At 44.3% G+C, this 16,592-nt stretch overlaps 1 protein-coding gene across 2 annotated transcripts in view; it reads right to left on the bottom strand.

Moving 5' to 3' along the window:
* LOC115096038 (phosphatidylinositide phosphatase SAC2-like) overlaps positions 1-16,592 on the bottom strand; it is a 172,341-nt gene that overhangs the window by 74,438 nt on the left and 81,311 nt on the right. For both annotated transcript variants that reach the window (XR_003857945.1, XM_029610525.1), the window contains exon 4: positions 1,024-1,152. Coding sequence is in view for 1 of the 2 variants with exons in the window: in XM_029610525.1 (XP_029466385.1) it covers positions 1,024-1,152 (129 nt within the window). In the remaining variant the exon portion in view is untranslated. The remainder of the gene's footprint in view (positions 1-1,023; positions 1,153-16,592) is intronic.

Below are 16,592 nucleotides of genomic sequence, written 5' to 3'. Positions count from 1 at the left end.
AGGAATGAGTGAGGGAAGAGAATGAAATGGAAGGGGAAGAGTGAGTGAGGTGGAAGACAGGAATGAGAGGAAAACAGGGGTAAAGGGAGAGAGGGAGGGAAATACAGAGGAAGCAAGACTGTATGGAGGGGCCTTGAGTATGAGAAAATGCGTCGCACATGCACCCATCACACAATTCCCCAGGGGACAACTGCTGGGGAAGGGTAGGAGGCAGGTGATAGGGGATCCTGGAAATGTGGAAACTCTGCCATTTTCTTAGAAATATTTTCACTGAAACTATCTGCCACTCCTCTGGGAACACTGACCCTTTGCCTCTCTTCAGCCCCATCATTTCCAACGACCCAAAGGGCCAGACTGCAAGGAACTTCACTCAGCAAAACTCCCAAGGCTAGAGCTCCTACCTTGACATTCTCAGTGGTTTGACCTGCACCGTGCCTGGGGGGAGGGAATTCCAGCTCATTCCTCTCCTCAGGCACAGACTGCCTCATCATCAATAGAAGAGAGGGTAGTGCCTTGGTCAGAGAAACAGAAAACCAGGGTTCAAATCTGCATATTCCACCCATACTCACTATGATCTTGGGCAAGTCAATGTTGGGTGAATTTACAGGCAAACCAAGGTACCTGGGTTAGTGGCAGAAAGGTCACCTAAAATAGGCATCTAAAATCCAGTCATCTATATTTAGGACAGATTTTTGCTTCTAACATAACCAGCTAGCGCTGAAAATCAGTGCTAGCTGGCAAACTTCTCTCCTTTGAAGAACCCCTGCAGTCACCTATTCTCCTTCCTTCCCACCCAGTCTAGAATCAAAAGCAGCTCTAACCATTCCCCTTCCACTGACCGATCAGCGAAAAACCCAAGACAGCTCGTGAACCCACATTCCACCAAACTAATCCTTAAATACATAAATAAAAAGGCTTACATGAAAGCTGTCCCATGACACAGGATGAGAACCCATTCCCTTCAAGTCAAGCACCTGGTTCAACCAGTAATTCAAACTCTGCCAAACTTAGACAAATTCTCACCTTCTTTTTATTAGGAGCAGACACATTGGATTTTATCTGAGTAAGGGTCTTCAGAAGAAATTTCGTGTCATCTGGAGACTGTGTTATTTTCTCAGTCTTGTTTATTCCAAAGTGATGCTTCTTACAAAGCTGGAAGATAAAATATAGAGCAGAGCATTATCTATAGCAGGCAGACCAATCATCATTACTCAGAGCGTGGCTTACGCAGTCTTATACCTGAAGAAGCCATAATAAAGCAACCACATCAACTAGCAAATTCATTTTTTGTAGAATTTCACTCTTTTTATTACATCTCCATTAACAGATGTCCAGAGATGACCATGCTTTTGAGACCACAAAAATCCATTCTTCCCCATCAGTGATGAAAAAGAAAATAATTGAGCCAAAATAGGGACCCTGATGGGAGGTCAGTCATTCATTTGTGAAATCTGGCCCCTCATCCAGTATTAATGATCCCACGTTATATTAGCACAGTGCTAAGCTTACAGAACTAGGAGGGGATTTCTTTACAAGAATAGAAGTGATCCAGTGATTGCAGCAATGGGCTAAGAACCAGGGTTCAAATCTCACTTCCCCCATGGACACTTTGTGACCTTGAACAAGCATTGCTCATTCACTCTGGTATCCACTTAGATCGTAGGCTCTTTGGGGGCATGGATTTATTGTACCTGAATTCTAACAATGCTGAATGATAAATCACAACTTACCTGATAATTTCCTTTTCTTTAGGATAGTCAGATGAATCCAAAACAATTGGATTATGCACCTCTACCAGCAGATGGAGACAGAGCAAACTGACATCACAGTATATATATATATACACCCCTGCAGTGACATCAGCCTGCCAGTGTTTTCTTCAAAAGCAACTGTGGACAGACTAGCAAAAAACTTGATTAAAAACAGAACCATTTCAATACTCAGCCAACAGGCAACACTGAGCTCAGACAAGAATGTAATAGCATTAGGCTAGGGATTGGACTGGGACTTACCAGTAATCCCTATAATACATAGTCACACAGGAGGGCCACACTACAATCATTCGGCAGCCAAGGGAGGGCAGCTAGATTCATCTGACTGTCCTAAAGAAAAGGAAATTAATCAGGTAAGTAGTAATTTCTCATTTCTTAGCGTCTAGTCAGATACATCCAGAACAAGTGGGATGTACCCAAGCTACTCCCGAATAGGGCAAGAGGCTGCCCACAGTCCAGTCAAAACTACATGTACAAAGGCCACGTCCTCTCGGGCCTGAACATCCAGACTATAATACCTGAAAAAGATGTTTAAGGAGGACCACATCACAGCTCAGCAAACGTCGACAGGAGACAACAATTTCACCTCCGCCCAGGACACTGACTGAGCCCTAGTGGAATGAACCCTAACCTGACTAGGTAACTGCTTCCCAGCATCCACGTATGCCACCATGACTACCTCCTTAATCCAGTGAGCTATTGTAGTCTGTGAGGCCGACTCTCCCTGTCTAGTACAGCCGTGAAGGACAAACAGGCGATCTGACTTCCGCAAAGGCTCAGTAACCTCCAGATACCTGGCAATATGTCTCTTGATATCCAAGGGTCGCAAAGATAATACTTCTTTACATCTCTCTCTCTCTGTCCAGAGACGGCAGACAGATGGACTGATTCAAGTGAAACTCAATGATCACCTTCAGTAAAAAGGAAGGAAAAGTACACAGCTGTACTGCCCCCGGAGTCATCCAGAGGAATGGCGCCCGATAAGACAAGGCCTACAGTTCAGAAATCCTACGCGCAGAACAAATTGTCACAAGAAACACTGTTTTCAAGGTCAGTAAGCGCAAGGACAGAGTACGCAGCGGTCTAAACGTAGGGCCTGCCAAAAAATCCATTACCATAGGGGCACCGGAAACCGCAAAGGAGGATGAAGATGTTTCGCTCCTTTCAAGGAACGGGCCCACATCAGGATGAGCCGACGGGAACCACCATTCACCTGACCCCTGAAATAGGCGAGAGCCGCCACTTGTACCTTTAAGGAACTGAAGGCCAAGCCTTTATTCAAGCCATCCTAAAGAAATTCCAAAATGTACAGGATCTTAACCAAAGGAGGAAGAGTATCTCTATCCTCACACCAAGTTTTCAAACACTTGTCAAATCTGCACATAGGCCAAGGAAGTAGAGAACTTTCTAACTCTTAGCAAGATGGAAATCACTGCCGCAGAGTATCCACGTTTCAGCAAATGAACCCTTTCAAGGGCCATACTGTAAGACAAAATAGAGTTGGATCTTCATGAAAACGGGGCCTTGCCGCAGCAGATCCCTGTGTGCCGGAAGATGAAGAGGAGAGTCCACCAGAAACCTCCGCAGATCCACATATCACGGTCTCCTGGGCCAATCTGGAGCAACGAAGAGCACCATCCCTCTGTGGCGATCAATTCTTCGAATTAATCTGCCCAACATGGGCCATGGAGGAAAGGCATATAGCAACTTGTCCTCTGGCCACTCCTGCACTAGGGCATCGATCCCCAATGACTTCATATCTCTCCTGCGGCTGAAGAATCATGGAACTTTCGCATTGCGTGAAATCGCCAGGTCTAGGAATGGGAGACCCCAGCGATCCAGAATCAGCTGAAACGCCTCATCTGACAATGCCCACTCTCCTGGATCCAAACTCTCCCTGCTGAAAAAGTCTGCTCTTACGTTGTCTTTTTCTGCTATGTGCGACGCTGAGATCATCTAGAGATGCACTTCTGCAATTTCCATCAGAGGATCTATTTCCTGCGACACTTGTTGGCTCTTGGTAACTCCCTGGCGACCAAACAACCTTGCAGCCTGTCACCGAACTGCAAACATGCCAACCAAACTGCCCTGGCTTCCAACCAATTGATGTTCCAGAGAGATTCTTCTGCATTCCAGCACCCTTAAACCATCAGCTCCTGACAGTGAACTCACCACCAAAGGAAGCTCACATCTGTTGTCAATACTAGCCAGTCCAGTGATATTAGGAAACTCCCTTCCTTAGATGGTCCACCTGCAGCCACTGCTGCAAGTGGGAGAAGACTTCCATTGGCAGGTGGAGCCGAATCAAATAGTCCTGAGACTGCAGGTTCCACTGAGACAGCAGGGAGCACTGAAGATGCATATGTGCCCTCACCCATGGTATCAATTCCAGGGTCACCACCATTAATCCAAGAACTCGCAGGTAGGACCATACAGTTGGGCACAGAGTGCTCAACAGATGGAGCTGTGCTAGCAAACTTCCAGCAGGAAAACCTTGCCCTGCTTCGTGTCGAACCAGATCCCGAGGTATTCCGACGACTGAGCAGGCTGAAGACTGTTCTTGGCCCGGTTCAGCACCCAGCCAAGCTCCTGCAATAGGGCAATCACCTTGCGAGTCAACAGGCAGCTTTCTTCCACCGACTAGGATCCCATCTTTTCTCAACTCTGCCATATCTACTACCATTACCTTGAAAAAGGTCCTGGAAGCGGTGGCCAGACCAAAGGGCAGTGCCCAAAACTGAAAGTGGCCTCCTAGAACTCCGAACCGCAGAAATCGTTGATCTAGTGAGATGGGACCTCGGACAGATCCAGAGAGTTCAGAAATTCCCCCAACTGCACGGCCATTATCACCAAGAGTAAGGTTTCCATGCAAAAATGTTTCACTTGCAGATGACTGTTGACACCTTTGAGATCCAGGATGGGACGAAAGGAGCCTTTCTTCTTGGGCACAACGAAATAATTGGAATACGCCCCATATTTTCTTGAGACATGGGCACTGGGACCACAGTCTCCTTGCCAGTGTACCCTCCACTGCCTGCTTCTTCTGCGGGCAATGACAAGAAGAGTCCATGAACACGTCCCGAGGAACACTGCGAAACTATCGCATATCTTTCTCATATCACTCCAGGACCCACTGATCCCATGTGATTTCGACCTACCTCTGATGAAAGAGAGAGAGGAATCTCCCTATCTCCTGTTCCCGGGGATGGGTTATCAAACCTTCATTGGGAGGCTCAGGAGGTTCCACCACCTGAGCCTGCGCATCTTTCTGGGTTGTCTGGGATGAAAGGACTTAGGATGACTAAAGGGTCAAATCCTCTGAAAGGTTGCTCCTCTATAGGGTCGAAAACGCTTGGTTCCTCTAGCATGACCTCATTTATTTAAGGTTTTTTTTATCTACCGACATTCGTAGGAACTTCATGCCAGTTTCCATCGAACAATATTAACAGAAACAAGAAGTTACATGGAACAGGGAAATTGAAACATTGGCTTAAGATAAAGAGGGTAAAAATAACTAAAACAGAACATCAGGGAAACTATATGTACTGAAATAAATTGACTAGGGCAATTTAAAGCAGAAGAAATGAGCAAGCAACAGAATAAATAGGGGAAAGGGGCAGTGATCAAGGATAAGGCAATTTACATAAATTAAGGGTGTTGGAGAAGGGCTTGAGGCATTAAAGAGTTACAAAATCTTAATTTGGTCAAAAAGAAGATTAGAGGATCAACTGCAAAGTATGAACGTCGGAGGAGAGAGGGAGTGTAGAGAGGGTGGGAAAGTTGAACAGGGCTAGCAAGGGGGAGAGCGGAATAAGAGAAGCAGGTGAGATGGGGTTTAGGGTAGGCTTGTTTAAATAACCAGGTTTTAAGTTTTTTCTTAAATTTCTGTTAAATGCGTGCAGCATCTGCTTATCCTCTTGCAAACGAGGACCGGTGATTCGCCCCACTTACTGGCCAGTTTCTCTGACTAGCTCTCAAATAAGAACAAGCCTTTAAAGGGCAGTTTGATGAGGTTAGCCTTGGAGGTCACATTAGTGGACCAATTTCTCAGCCATAACTGACTCCTGGCTGCTACAATCAAAGCCATCCCTCTGGCTGAAGTGCTTACCAAATCACAGCCAGCATCCACCAAGGCAGCAGCGGCTGGTTCCATAACTGCCCTGGAGTTTATCCCCAAGTCATTGACCTCCTGGGAGAGAAGCAAGCAAGAGCGAGCCACCAAGGAACAACAAAAAGCAATCTGCAAGGTCTTTGCCACAGTTTCAAATGCTTGCTTATAGTCTCAATCTTTCTATTATGACCATCCTTCAAGGCCGCTCCTCCTTCCACAGGAATAGTGGTCCGCTTGGAGACTGCACACACAAGTGCATCTACCTTTGAAAAACGAAATCACTCTCTTACTACTGGATCCAGAGGGTACAGGACTTCCAAAATTCTAACTCCTTTGAAATTAGCCTCTGGGACGCCCCACTCAAGATCAATCAATTCTTGAATGGCCTCCATATTGGGGAAAAAACAAGAGGCTTTACGTAAGGAAACCAAAATGCAATTTCTCTAAGGCTCAGATACGGAATCTGCCCCAGGAACCGCAAGCATTTTCAAGGTCTGGGAAATCAGAGCTGGAGTTCATCTCCATGAAAGAACTGTAACATAGTTCTATACGGTTCTAACCTTGGAGGAATTTCACCATCCTTGAGAGAGTCAGACTCGGCGTCATCATCCATGCCATCCAGATCACAATCGGGTAGTCCTGCTCAGGGCTCCAGGAGCACTTCGGCCTCAACAATAGGTCCAGGCAAGGTTCATACATATGCCTCTGCTCTGGGAGCATTGGACAGAGCTGAGGACTGTGCTTTAAGAAAAAATTGCAATCCCTGGAAAAATTCTACCCAGGAAAATGTAGACGTATCCATACCAGGAAGTCCTTGAGGCATACTTACTGAGCTACCTTCCCCTGCTGAAGAACCAGTTAGGGAAGTTCCAAATTCAGGTGCCTTACCTGACATGCCTTTACCCAGGAATACATCTGGCTGGGAAGAATCAGGCTTAGTGAAATCAGAGGAAGATAATTTTCCCTAAGCCTCCAAACAGCGCTGGCACAAGTTAGCAGGCACTCCTGTCTGAGATGCCTGAATATGACAGGCAGTGCAAAGAGAAAGGCGCTTAGGTTTCTTAGGGATAGGCGCCATTATGGTCGACAGTGCTTTGAGTGGTGACCGGAGGTGTGCATTTAGCAATTTTTTGGTGGTGGTTGTTTTTAGACATCCAAAAATTATAGGTGTCTCACACTTAGGCGTCCTAGGATAAGCGCCACAAAACTGAAGCGCACAGAAATGCACAACTTGTGCACACAGGTAAGTGTGCAGCCATTAAAGGCGCTGCTTAACTTGGACACGCAGACTACAAGGTACGACAAAGCTTCAGAAAACTGGACGCACAATATGGACGCCCAGCTAGATGCACACACCGAACCAACAATCCTGAAGAGGGCAGCCTATAGAAAGCGCGCGATATGCTGTTGAGGCCTACCATGAGGCACGCAATGAAAAAGCCTCAGAGCAGGACCTAGCCTACAGAGGCTGCTCGACCTGCCAGGCTGCCCACAAACCTAGACCTCCCATGGAGAAGGACAAACATCAGAATGGCATGCCGAGCACGGAGACCAGGGAAAGGAGGAAGCCCTGCACTAAAAGACCCTCCTTCTCAGTCTCTGCATTTTTTTTTTTTTAAGCTTAATGACTTACCTGAGCTTAGCCTTACCTGGCTGAGTACAGAGACTGTCTCCAGCTGTAGTGGGAGAGGGCATGCGCCATCACCGCCACACTTGGCTTCCTGCACCCACTGCCTTTCAGCTGCTTAAGCAGCTAAGTCCACGCCGGTTGAAAAAACAGCTACCAGACCAAGGCACTCATCTGAGGGACCATAGAAATCACCTCAGAAATTCTCAGCTGGGGCAGGGACCATTTGCTTTCACCGCAGGAGAGCAGGGCAAATTTATTTTCCTTATTTCTCCTTTTTCAAATCGAAGCAATCCCCATTAGAGAGATGCACGTCCACCATCTGCTGGAGATGGAGAATACTGGCAGGCTGATGTCAGTTTGCTCTGTCTCCATCTGCTGGTAGAGGTGCATAACCCACTTGTTCTGGATTCATCTGACTGGACACTAAGAAAAGCTGCAATGCTCATCATTTGGAAAGGTGGGCTAAAAGTCTGAAAGGCCAAAGTGGCCTAGTGGTTAGAGCAATGGGCTGTGAACCAGGGTTCAAATCCTGCTTCTCCCATAGACACTCCTTGTGACCCACAGATTGCAATTTCTTTGGAAGCAGGACTTATTCTACCTGACAAAATGTTGTAAACCACCACAAGTTAAAATTGGAAAGACGGTCTAGAAATACAAAGGATTTATATAACAAGTAGGGTAAAATCATGGGATTTGCAGGAGGATGCTGTGTTCACATCTCTGCAGGGCTGAGGGTGGTGGAACAGAATTAGAAGTGCGTAATTTGTATTGAATGTGCTTTTGTTTGCATGGGTAAAGTATGTGATTAGGGATTTGTGGTTTTAAGGGCAAAAATATGACCTTATGTACCGCTACAGCATGCAAATTATGCATGAGACTTTACCTAGCTGAGATCAGCCTCTTCATAGTTACAGTAGGAGAAAAACAGGAGGAAGAAGAGTCTGTGAGCTGCTCTGCAGCTCCACATGTGCTGAATCACAAGCCACAGACCTAGATGACAGTTTCATACATTTAATTCCACTCTGAGAGCACACTGCAGTGCAAGATAATTAATCTCACTGAATTTATTGTAGTACATTGGGGATGAGATAATAGACTATCATGCGCTGTACTGCAATTTGTTTTACCACAAGCAGCATTAACATAGCAGTGCTATCTGCAATAAATCGTAATTAGAAATTCCAGCCTTTCAGGCACTAATTAGCAGCTAGATAATTGTGAACTTATTTGTGGGTTTGTTTTTGTACATGTAAATATATCCCAGGGACTGAAATATATCTTTCCGTTTTGTTGATTGCTATGGGCTCCATCATTACTGTTAAGTCACTTTAGATAAAACCATCAGTGAAGAGGTGCAATAAAAAATGACATGCATACAATTTATAATATTTTTTTTTACACGTGCATTGCTTGGAGGGCTGAATTCATAGAAATTTATATGTAAATGGCTGGTTAGAAAATCGCCTAGGGCACAGTGCGTGTATAAGCACATGCTTAACCCTGCTTCACTCGTACTTTTACACAAACTGGAGAGAGGCATTTCGGGGACAGAGCTGGACATTTTTTTACTTTAAAAGTATGTACGTAAGCGTACCTGCACAACTTGTGCCCTCGACAAAGCAGGTCTAACTCTGTGCAGGCACATCTGTACATATACCAGGGCACAAACACACACCAGAGTAAAGGCTACATATGTAAAAAGGTAACCCATCGCACAGAGCTCTAAAATTACCCTCGCTAGGATCCGAAAACATTTTTCCCATTCATCTTTCTCTGTTAGTTTAGATCCGTTTTCAGATATTAGGAAATTATGAAATGCATCTCATTCCCTCCCATGTCATCTAGGGAAAAATAACCCATGCTTTAGTTACACAATGTTAGGTTCCACATTAGGAGCTACCACCCAGGAAAAAGATCTAGGCGTCATAGTGGATAATACTTTGAAATCGTCGGCTCAGTGTGCTGCGGCAGTCAAAAAAGCAAACAGAATGTTACGAATTATTAGGAAGGGAATGGCGAATAAAACGGAAAATGTCATAATGCCTCTGTATCGCTCCATGGTGAGACCGCACCTTGAATACTGTGTACAATTTTGATCGCCGCATCTCAAAAAAGATATAGTTGCGATGGAGAAGGTACAGAGAAGGGCGACCAAAATAATAAAAGACATGGAAAGGCTGCCCTATGAGGAAAGGCTAAAGAAGTTAGGGCTGTTCAGCTTGGAGAAGAGACGGCTGAGGGGGGAATATGATAGACGTCTCTAAAATCATGAGGACTTGAACGTGTAGATGTGAATCGGGTTACTTACTCTTTCAGATAATACAAGGACTAGGGTGCAGACCATGAAGTTAGCAAGTAGCACATTTAAAACAAATCAGAGAAAATTCTCTCACTCAACGCACAATTAAGTTCTGGAATTCATAGCCAGAGGATGTGGTTGAGGCAGTTAGTGTAGTACGGTTTAAAAAAAGGTTTTGATAAGTTTCTGGAGAAGTCCATAATTTGCTAAGGAATAGCCACTGTTTGTTGCCAGCATTAGTAGAATGGGATCTATTTAATGTTTGGGTACTTGCCATGTCTTGTGACTTGGAATGGCCACTGTTAGAAACAGGATACTGGGCTTGATGGACTCTTGGTCTGACCCAGCATGGCGTATCTTATGTTCTTATGTTATATTTTTATGTATATGTATATCCACTCAAAAAATATCCTTACAATACCACCAAGTGGGAAGACTTCCCATCAGGAGTTGAACTGCGTTTTTATTTCACTTGTTATGAAGAATTAATTTGCTAACTTATGAAAAACAAAATTGTAGCCTCTACTGCTGCTATTCCAAGATTTGCAGTTTGAATAGTGGGTAGCCCATATATCAATAGTATCTACTGGCTGCAAAGCTTTGAATAGTAGTAGCAGCACACAGCAATAGAGATGGAGATTGCTCCATTCCCTTCCTGCTGGCCTCGGAGAAGTGACTGCATCTGCAGTCAGTGTGATGAAGTGGATCCATCCTGGCACCTAAATTGTGAAGGTAGTGCTTAAACCTGTATCACAATAAGAGTGGTACTCACGCTAAAACTAGGAATATAAGCAAGACAAGAAGTTAGGGCTGTTCAGCTTGGAGAAGAGATGGCTGAGGGGGGATATGATAGAGGTCTTTAAGATCATGAGAGGTCTTGAACGAGTAGATGTGATACTTTACCCTTGCAAACGAGTGGCGATCAAGGACAAGTAGTTTGTGAATAAAAAAGAAACAAGGTGAACTCAGCACAATATGGGAGTTGCAAAAACAGTAATAGTTCTCTCTACAGTAAGAAATTAAATTAATTATTCACTTCATCAAGTGTAACCTGATTCAAGTCAGTAAATTGATAGTTATACAACCGCCTGTTTCATCAAATTGCAAGGGAAAAAAAAGACAATTGAAGTTCTCCAGAAGCTCCTACCTGAGTTCACATTGCAAAGTACAGTAGCATAAAAGTGTAAAATAATCTAACTATAGCATTCCTCAGCTTTTAACATCTGATTTGCCTCATCTTGTTCTCACAACAGCCAAAGAATGAAATCTGTAACAACTTTGCTGAGCAACATAAATAAAGCTGGGGCCACCCTGAAAAAAGTAATGGCTAATGCCCTGATTTGCTAAGCCCGGGACCTGCGTTCTAATCTTGCTTCCGTCGCAGGTCAAGGATGGCTTCGGCTCAATCTGACTCTTAGCCCCTGAAGGGGGCTAAGAGTCAGATTGGAGTTTATTTTGGTGGAAAAAAGCCAGGATGATAAAACATTATCAGATTCTCCCACCCACCCAGGAGCATCCCCATCTCTCCCCCCCATCCCCTGCCTTGCATGCCCATCTCTCCCCCCTGCCACTTCACCACACCAAGAATATCCCTCCCTCCTCTCTATTCCCCCCCCCCCACACACACACACACACACTGCAGCAGCGTTCATCCTTACCAGTGGTGCCCCCGGGCTTCTCTCTGCCCCTCAGCAGCAGCTCAGAGGATCCCCTGCTCTACAGCACTGCACTTCCACTTTTGTGCAGGGCCAGGGAGCTTGCCAGAAAGTTCTTCTGGTGAACAGGGCCTGCGTGAAATGCGTTCATGACTCCAGGCACTTTGGCTGCTTTGGGGTGGGATTAGGAGACAGGACTTCAAACGTGGCATGGGTGGCACTGGAGGGTGGGACTCGAAACACATCAAGTGCTTTGGCCCACACGGGCTTCCAGCAGTGGCTGGAGGCCTTGAAACAGCTGCCTCTGCAGCTCTGAAGCAGCTTCTTAATCAGCCTAAAAGCAGAGTGAATATCAGCTTACACCGAATGACATCTGTGGAAAAATCTGGGAATTTAGGGGTGAAAATCAGTTTAAGATGAAAACGAAGGACCCTAGTTATGTCATATATGGCCTCACTCAACCAAACGTTCAATCAACCAAACGTTCAATCCAAAGTGGCTGCCAGGATCCTTTCTCAGTCTCTGTCCTCCTCCACTGCAGGGGCTCGTGCGGTCGGCACAGCTCAGTCGGGGCAAGAGCCCGCTCACCCCTCCCTTCTGTGAGCCAGCAGTGAACAGTGAACCGGGAAATTAAGAGAAAAAAAGGGACAAGAGGGCTCAGAAACCTGCAAAATAAAGAGAAGCAGCAGGACCACGTGGTGAGTGATACTGCTCCCACCCCCAACCCAGCCGTCTAGCCCAGCACTGTTTTCAGGCCCTTAAATTGCAGACGCTCCCTGGGGCGTCGCGCACCCGAAGAAGCGCGACCTAAGGGGCTTGCCCCTTAGCGTGCCCCTTGGAGCGTCCCAGAGCAAGAGCCATTACCCACCCTTATCCATCCATCCAGCGATCACACATCCACCCATCCAGTCTCCAGAAGCACTCATCCAGTCTCCAGCAGCACGCATCCAATCTCTAGCAGCACTCATCCAGGCTACAGAAGCACACATCCAGTCTCTAGCAGCATATCCAAGCTCCAGTAGCACTCATCCAGCACCGATCCAACCTGAACAATAATGTACTACCGACCACGCACCTACAAATCACTCATCCCAATCATGATTTCCCCCACTACACAGTTACTAGGCCTCACCCTATTCACCATAATCCTATTCAACGCCCAATCTCTCACCAACAAAACTCTTATACTCAACGACATACTGCAGGACACAACCCCAGACGTTTGCGCCATAACAGAAACATGGCTCAAATCCACGGACATCACACTCATTAACCAATTACCAATGCAGACTTACGATTTCTTCTCCATCCCAAGACAAAAAAAAAGAGGTGGGGGTATCTTCCTAGCTGCAAAAAAATCCTTAAGGTTCTCACACCACCCCATCAGTACAGTAACTAAACTAGAACTAGGATTGTTCAAATCAGAACAACTCCAAATCCTGCTAGTCTACGCCCCTCCAGGCTTACTAGAGTCAGACTCCTCTCCTATCATCAAAACCATAACTCTGCATCTCAATCTTGACTCCCCTGCTATAATCCTGGGTGACTTCAATTTACATGTTGACAAAGTTCCCCTCTCTACAAACTGTGAAGCCCTCCTCACCGCACTGTCAGCGATGGGATTCAGACAACAAATCAATAAACCCACCCACAAAGCAGGCCACACGCTCGATCTACTCTTTACAAACACTGGTATTTCTCTTACAAAACAACCAAATTGCAAAAAAGTCCCATGGTCAGATCACTCTCTAATCTCCACCAGCTTTTCCTTACCTCGATCAGACTCCAAACTCAACTCAAGACCCTCTTTCCTATACAGAAAACCTTGCAACTCGGAACATCTAAGTAAAGCTCTAACCTCGGATCTACCACTCATTGAAGTATCTACCCCTAACGCTGCCCTCCAATCCTGGTCCAAAATAACAAAATCTATAGCAAACACTCTCTGCCCACTGACAACCAAAACAAGGTCTGCTAATACATCCAAACGACATCCCTGGTATAATGATGAACTACGAAAACTCAAACAATTACTTCGGCAAAAAGAAAAAAAATGGCGCAAAGCCCCTTCACCAGCCTCACTCTCTGATTACAAACGATCACTCCATCTTTACAAAAGTACCACGTTGAAAATCAAAAGAGACTACTATGCCCGAAAGGTTCATCATCTCAGCTTTGACTCAAAAGCTCTATTCGCCTTCGTTTCCAGCCTCACTAAACCTATCACTCCAGGTATACCACCCGAACAAGCCCAGACTAAAGCAGACGAATTGGCTCTTCATTTTAACAAAAAAATATCGGATCTCCTTAATCAGCTGATTCCAAACACTACGTCTCCAGATAACACATATCTTCCCCAAAATAAAGACATCCAGCTTAATGCCTTTGAACCCATCACAATCACAGAGATACAAAATGTATTAAAAAGAATGAAACCGTCATCACACCCATTTGATCAAATCCCTACCAAAATGCTTCTTCTTATCCCGGACACAATAGCAAAAACCCTAGCAGATATTATAAACTGCTCCTTATCAATGGCATCTACCCAGATGACCTAAAAACTGCCTCAATCAAGCCACTGCTAAAAAAACCAAATCTAAATGCATGTGATCCCAACAACTTCCGCCCTATTTCCAACCTACCATTTATAGCTAAAATCATGGAAAAACTGGTAAACACCCAACTATCCAACTACCTAGAGGACCACAGTATTCTGTCCCCAAACCAATATGGTTTTCGCAAAACCGCAAGCACCGAAACGCTACTAATTTCACTCATGGACTACCTACTCTCTGGTATTGATAAAGGCCAAGCATATTTACTAATCCTCCTTGACTTCTCGGCGGCCTTTGACACCGTCAACCACGCCCTTCTTCTAAAACAGCTGGCAAACATTGGTTTAACAGGTGCCACACTAAACTGGTTCAAAACATTTCTAGAAAACAGAGGATACAGAGTCAAAATTCATAATAAAGAATCCCAATACCACCCTTCTAATAGAGGAGTGCCGCAAGGATCATCACTTTCACCCACCCGTTTCAATGTCTACCTGCTACCACTCTGCCAACTACTTACAAAATTAAGCCTGAAACATTTCCTTTTTGCAGACGACGTACAGATCGTAATCCCTATAAAAGAATCAATCTCAAAAACAATGGAATACTGGGACAGTTGCCTATTAGAAATTAAACTTCTCCTCAACAGTCTAAACCTTGTACTCAATGCTTCGAAAACAGAATTCCTGCTCATATCACCGGAAAACAATAACACACTTCCTAAACCACCCACACTCCTTCAAACAACCCACGTAAGAGACTTAGGAGCCATCCTAGACAATCGTCTCAACCTCAAAACATTCATTAACCAAACCACCAAAGATTGCTTCTACAAATTACATATCCTGAAAAGAATAAAACCGCTGTTTCACACTCAGGACTTCAGAACAATCTTGCAAGCAATAATCTTTTCCAAACTAGATTATTGCAACTCATTACTATTAGGCCTCCCAGCTTCTTACACCAAACCTTTACAAATGGTTCAGAAGTCTGCAGCCAGAGTCCTTACAAATTCCAGGAAAATTGACCACATTTCACCTATTCTCAAAAACCTCCATTGGCTTCCGATCCACTATAGAATCATGTACAAAACCATTAACATCATTTACAAAACTATCAACCAACACACGCAACTCGACCTACAAATACCACTTAAAAAATTCACCTCCGCCAGGCCTATCAGGGAACACTACAAAGAATCACTCCAAATTCCAAAGGCCAAAACCTACCAACATAAATCCTTGAGTCTCAGAGCCTTCTCATCAGCAGGTCCAGCTCTCTGGAACTCGATCCCACCTGATTTGAGACAAGAGCCATGCTCTTTAACATTTATGAAAAGACTAAACTTGGCTTTTCAAAAAAGCATTTCCAAGCCTTGAATAAAACCTCCTCTCACTAGCACTAACTCGTATGCAATAATGGAATGTAAACACGAATCAACCAACCTCAAACCCTCTCTCACTAATTCCTGCTGAATATTTATCATACTATTACCATTCACAACTGTGTCATATTTATTCATTTGATTACCTATGTACCGTTTCATAGTCTTATTTTTTCACTTGCTATTCTAATGTATCAATAGGCTGAAATGTAAGTATTGTGCTGTTCAATTTCTCCCCTTCCATCCCAAGTTTATTTTCCTTGTTTTTTGTAACTTTCCCTCTCCCTTTTTCTGATTCACTGTATTTAAAGTTCAAGGTTCTTATTGAAAATATTGTTTTTTACGTTACGTTATGCTTTACACTCCTTGTTATTTGTAAACCGGGTTGATGTGATGCCTATCATGAAACTCGGTATAACAAAAACAATAAATAAATAAATAAAAATAATCAAATAGACCAATAAAATACAATAATATATCAATACAACATAGTTAGCAATCTAGAACGATGGCTCATGCCACCCCAACTGTATATATGAGACATGTTTCAACGTTTGTGCCATACAACTATTCCCCACAATGGTTCCCGTAAGTAGATGCAAGTCCCAAAAGCCCGAAAAGGACAAGTGTGGCCATTACATGCTCCAGAGAATGGATAGATTGATTCAACCAGCTAAACTATGCACACTGCAAAAAACTTGCCTATGCATGGAAGAAAACCAGGAAAACACTAGAAACGTCATACAAAAGCTCTCTGATAATGAAATTGAAAGGCATAGGGAAAAATAACAAAGGAAGAACAAACAAAAAACTTTTCAGTTTGTGATATTTAGCACACATTAACATTGATAGTGTAACTGATAGTGGGCCTGAATGATTTTATACTGCACTAAGTCCAGCCTTTTTAAGGCTGCAGAGAAATCACAGAAATGAGATAAAGCTTAAAACCCAGAGTGGAGAGAGTTTAACCATTAGTTACAGTAGTGGATCTCTAGCCCATTTGATACAGTTGTTCAAAGCTCAGTGCTTTAAGCACCATATTATAAGTATCAGGGACCAGAAGGCAGGCTTCTTCCAATAGAAAGGAAGCCCTGGAATGAGGGGTCATGGGATTAGGGTTAAATGGGGTGGATGTTAGAGTAATCAAAGGAAACATTTCTTTACAGAATGTACCGGATGCATG

Source organism: Rhinatrema bivittatum, chromosome 7 (genome assembly GCF_901001135.1).
Source record: "Rhinatrema bivittatum chromosome 7, aRhiBiv1.1, whole genome shotgun sequence".
Classification (NCBI taxonomy): domain Eukaryota; kingdom Metazoa; phylum Chordata; class Amphibia; order Gymnophiona; family Rhinatrematidae; genus Rhinatrema; species Rhinatrema bivittatum.
The sequence above is the reverse complement of the archived record's forward strand: the minus strand, read 5'-3'. Positions and strand labels throughout refer to the sequence as shown.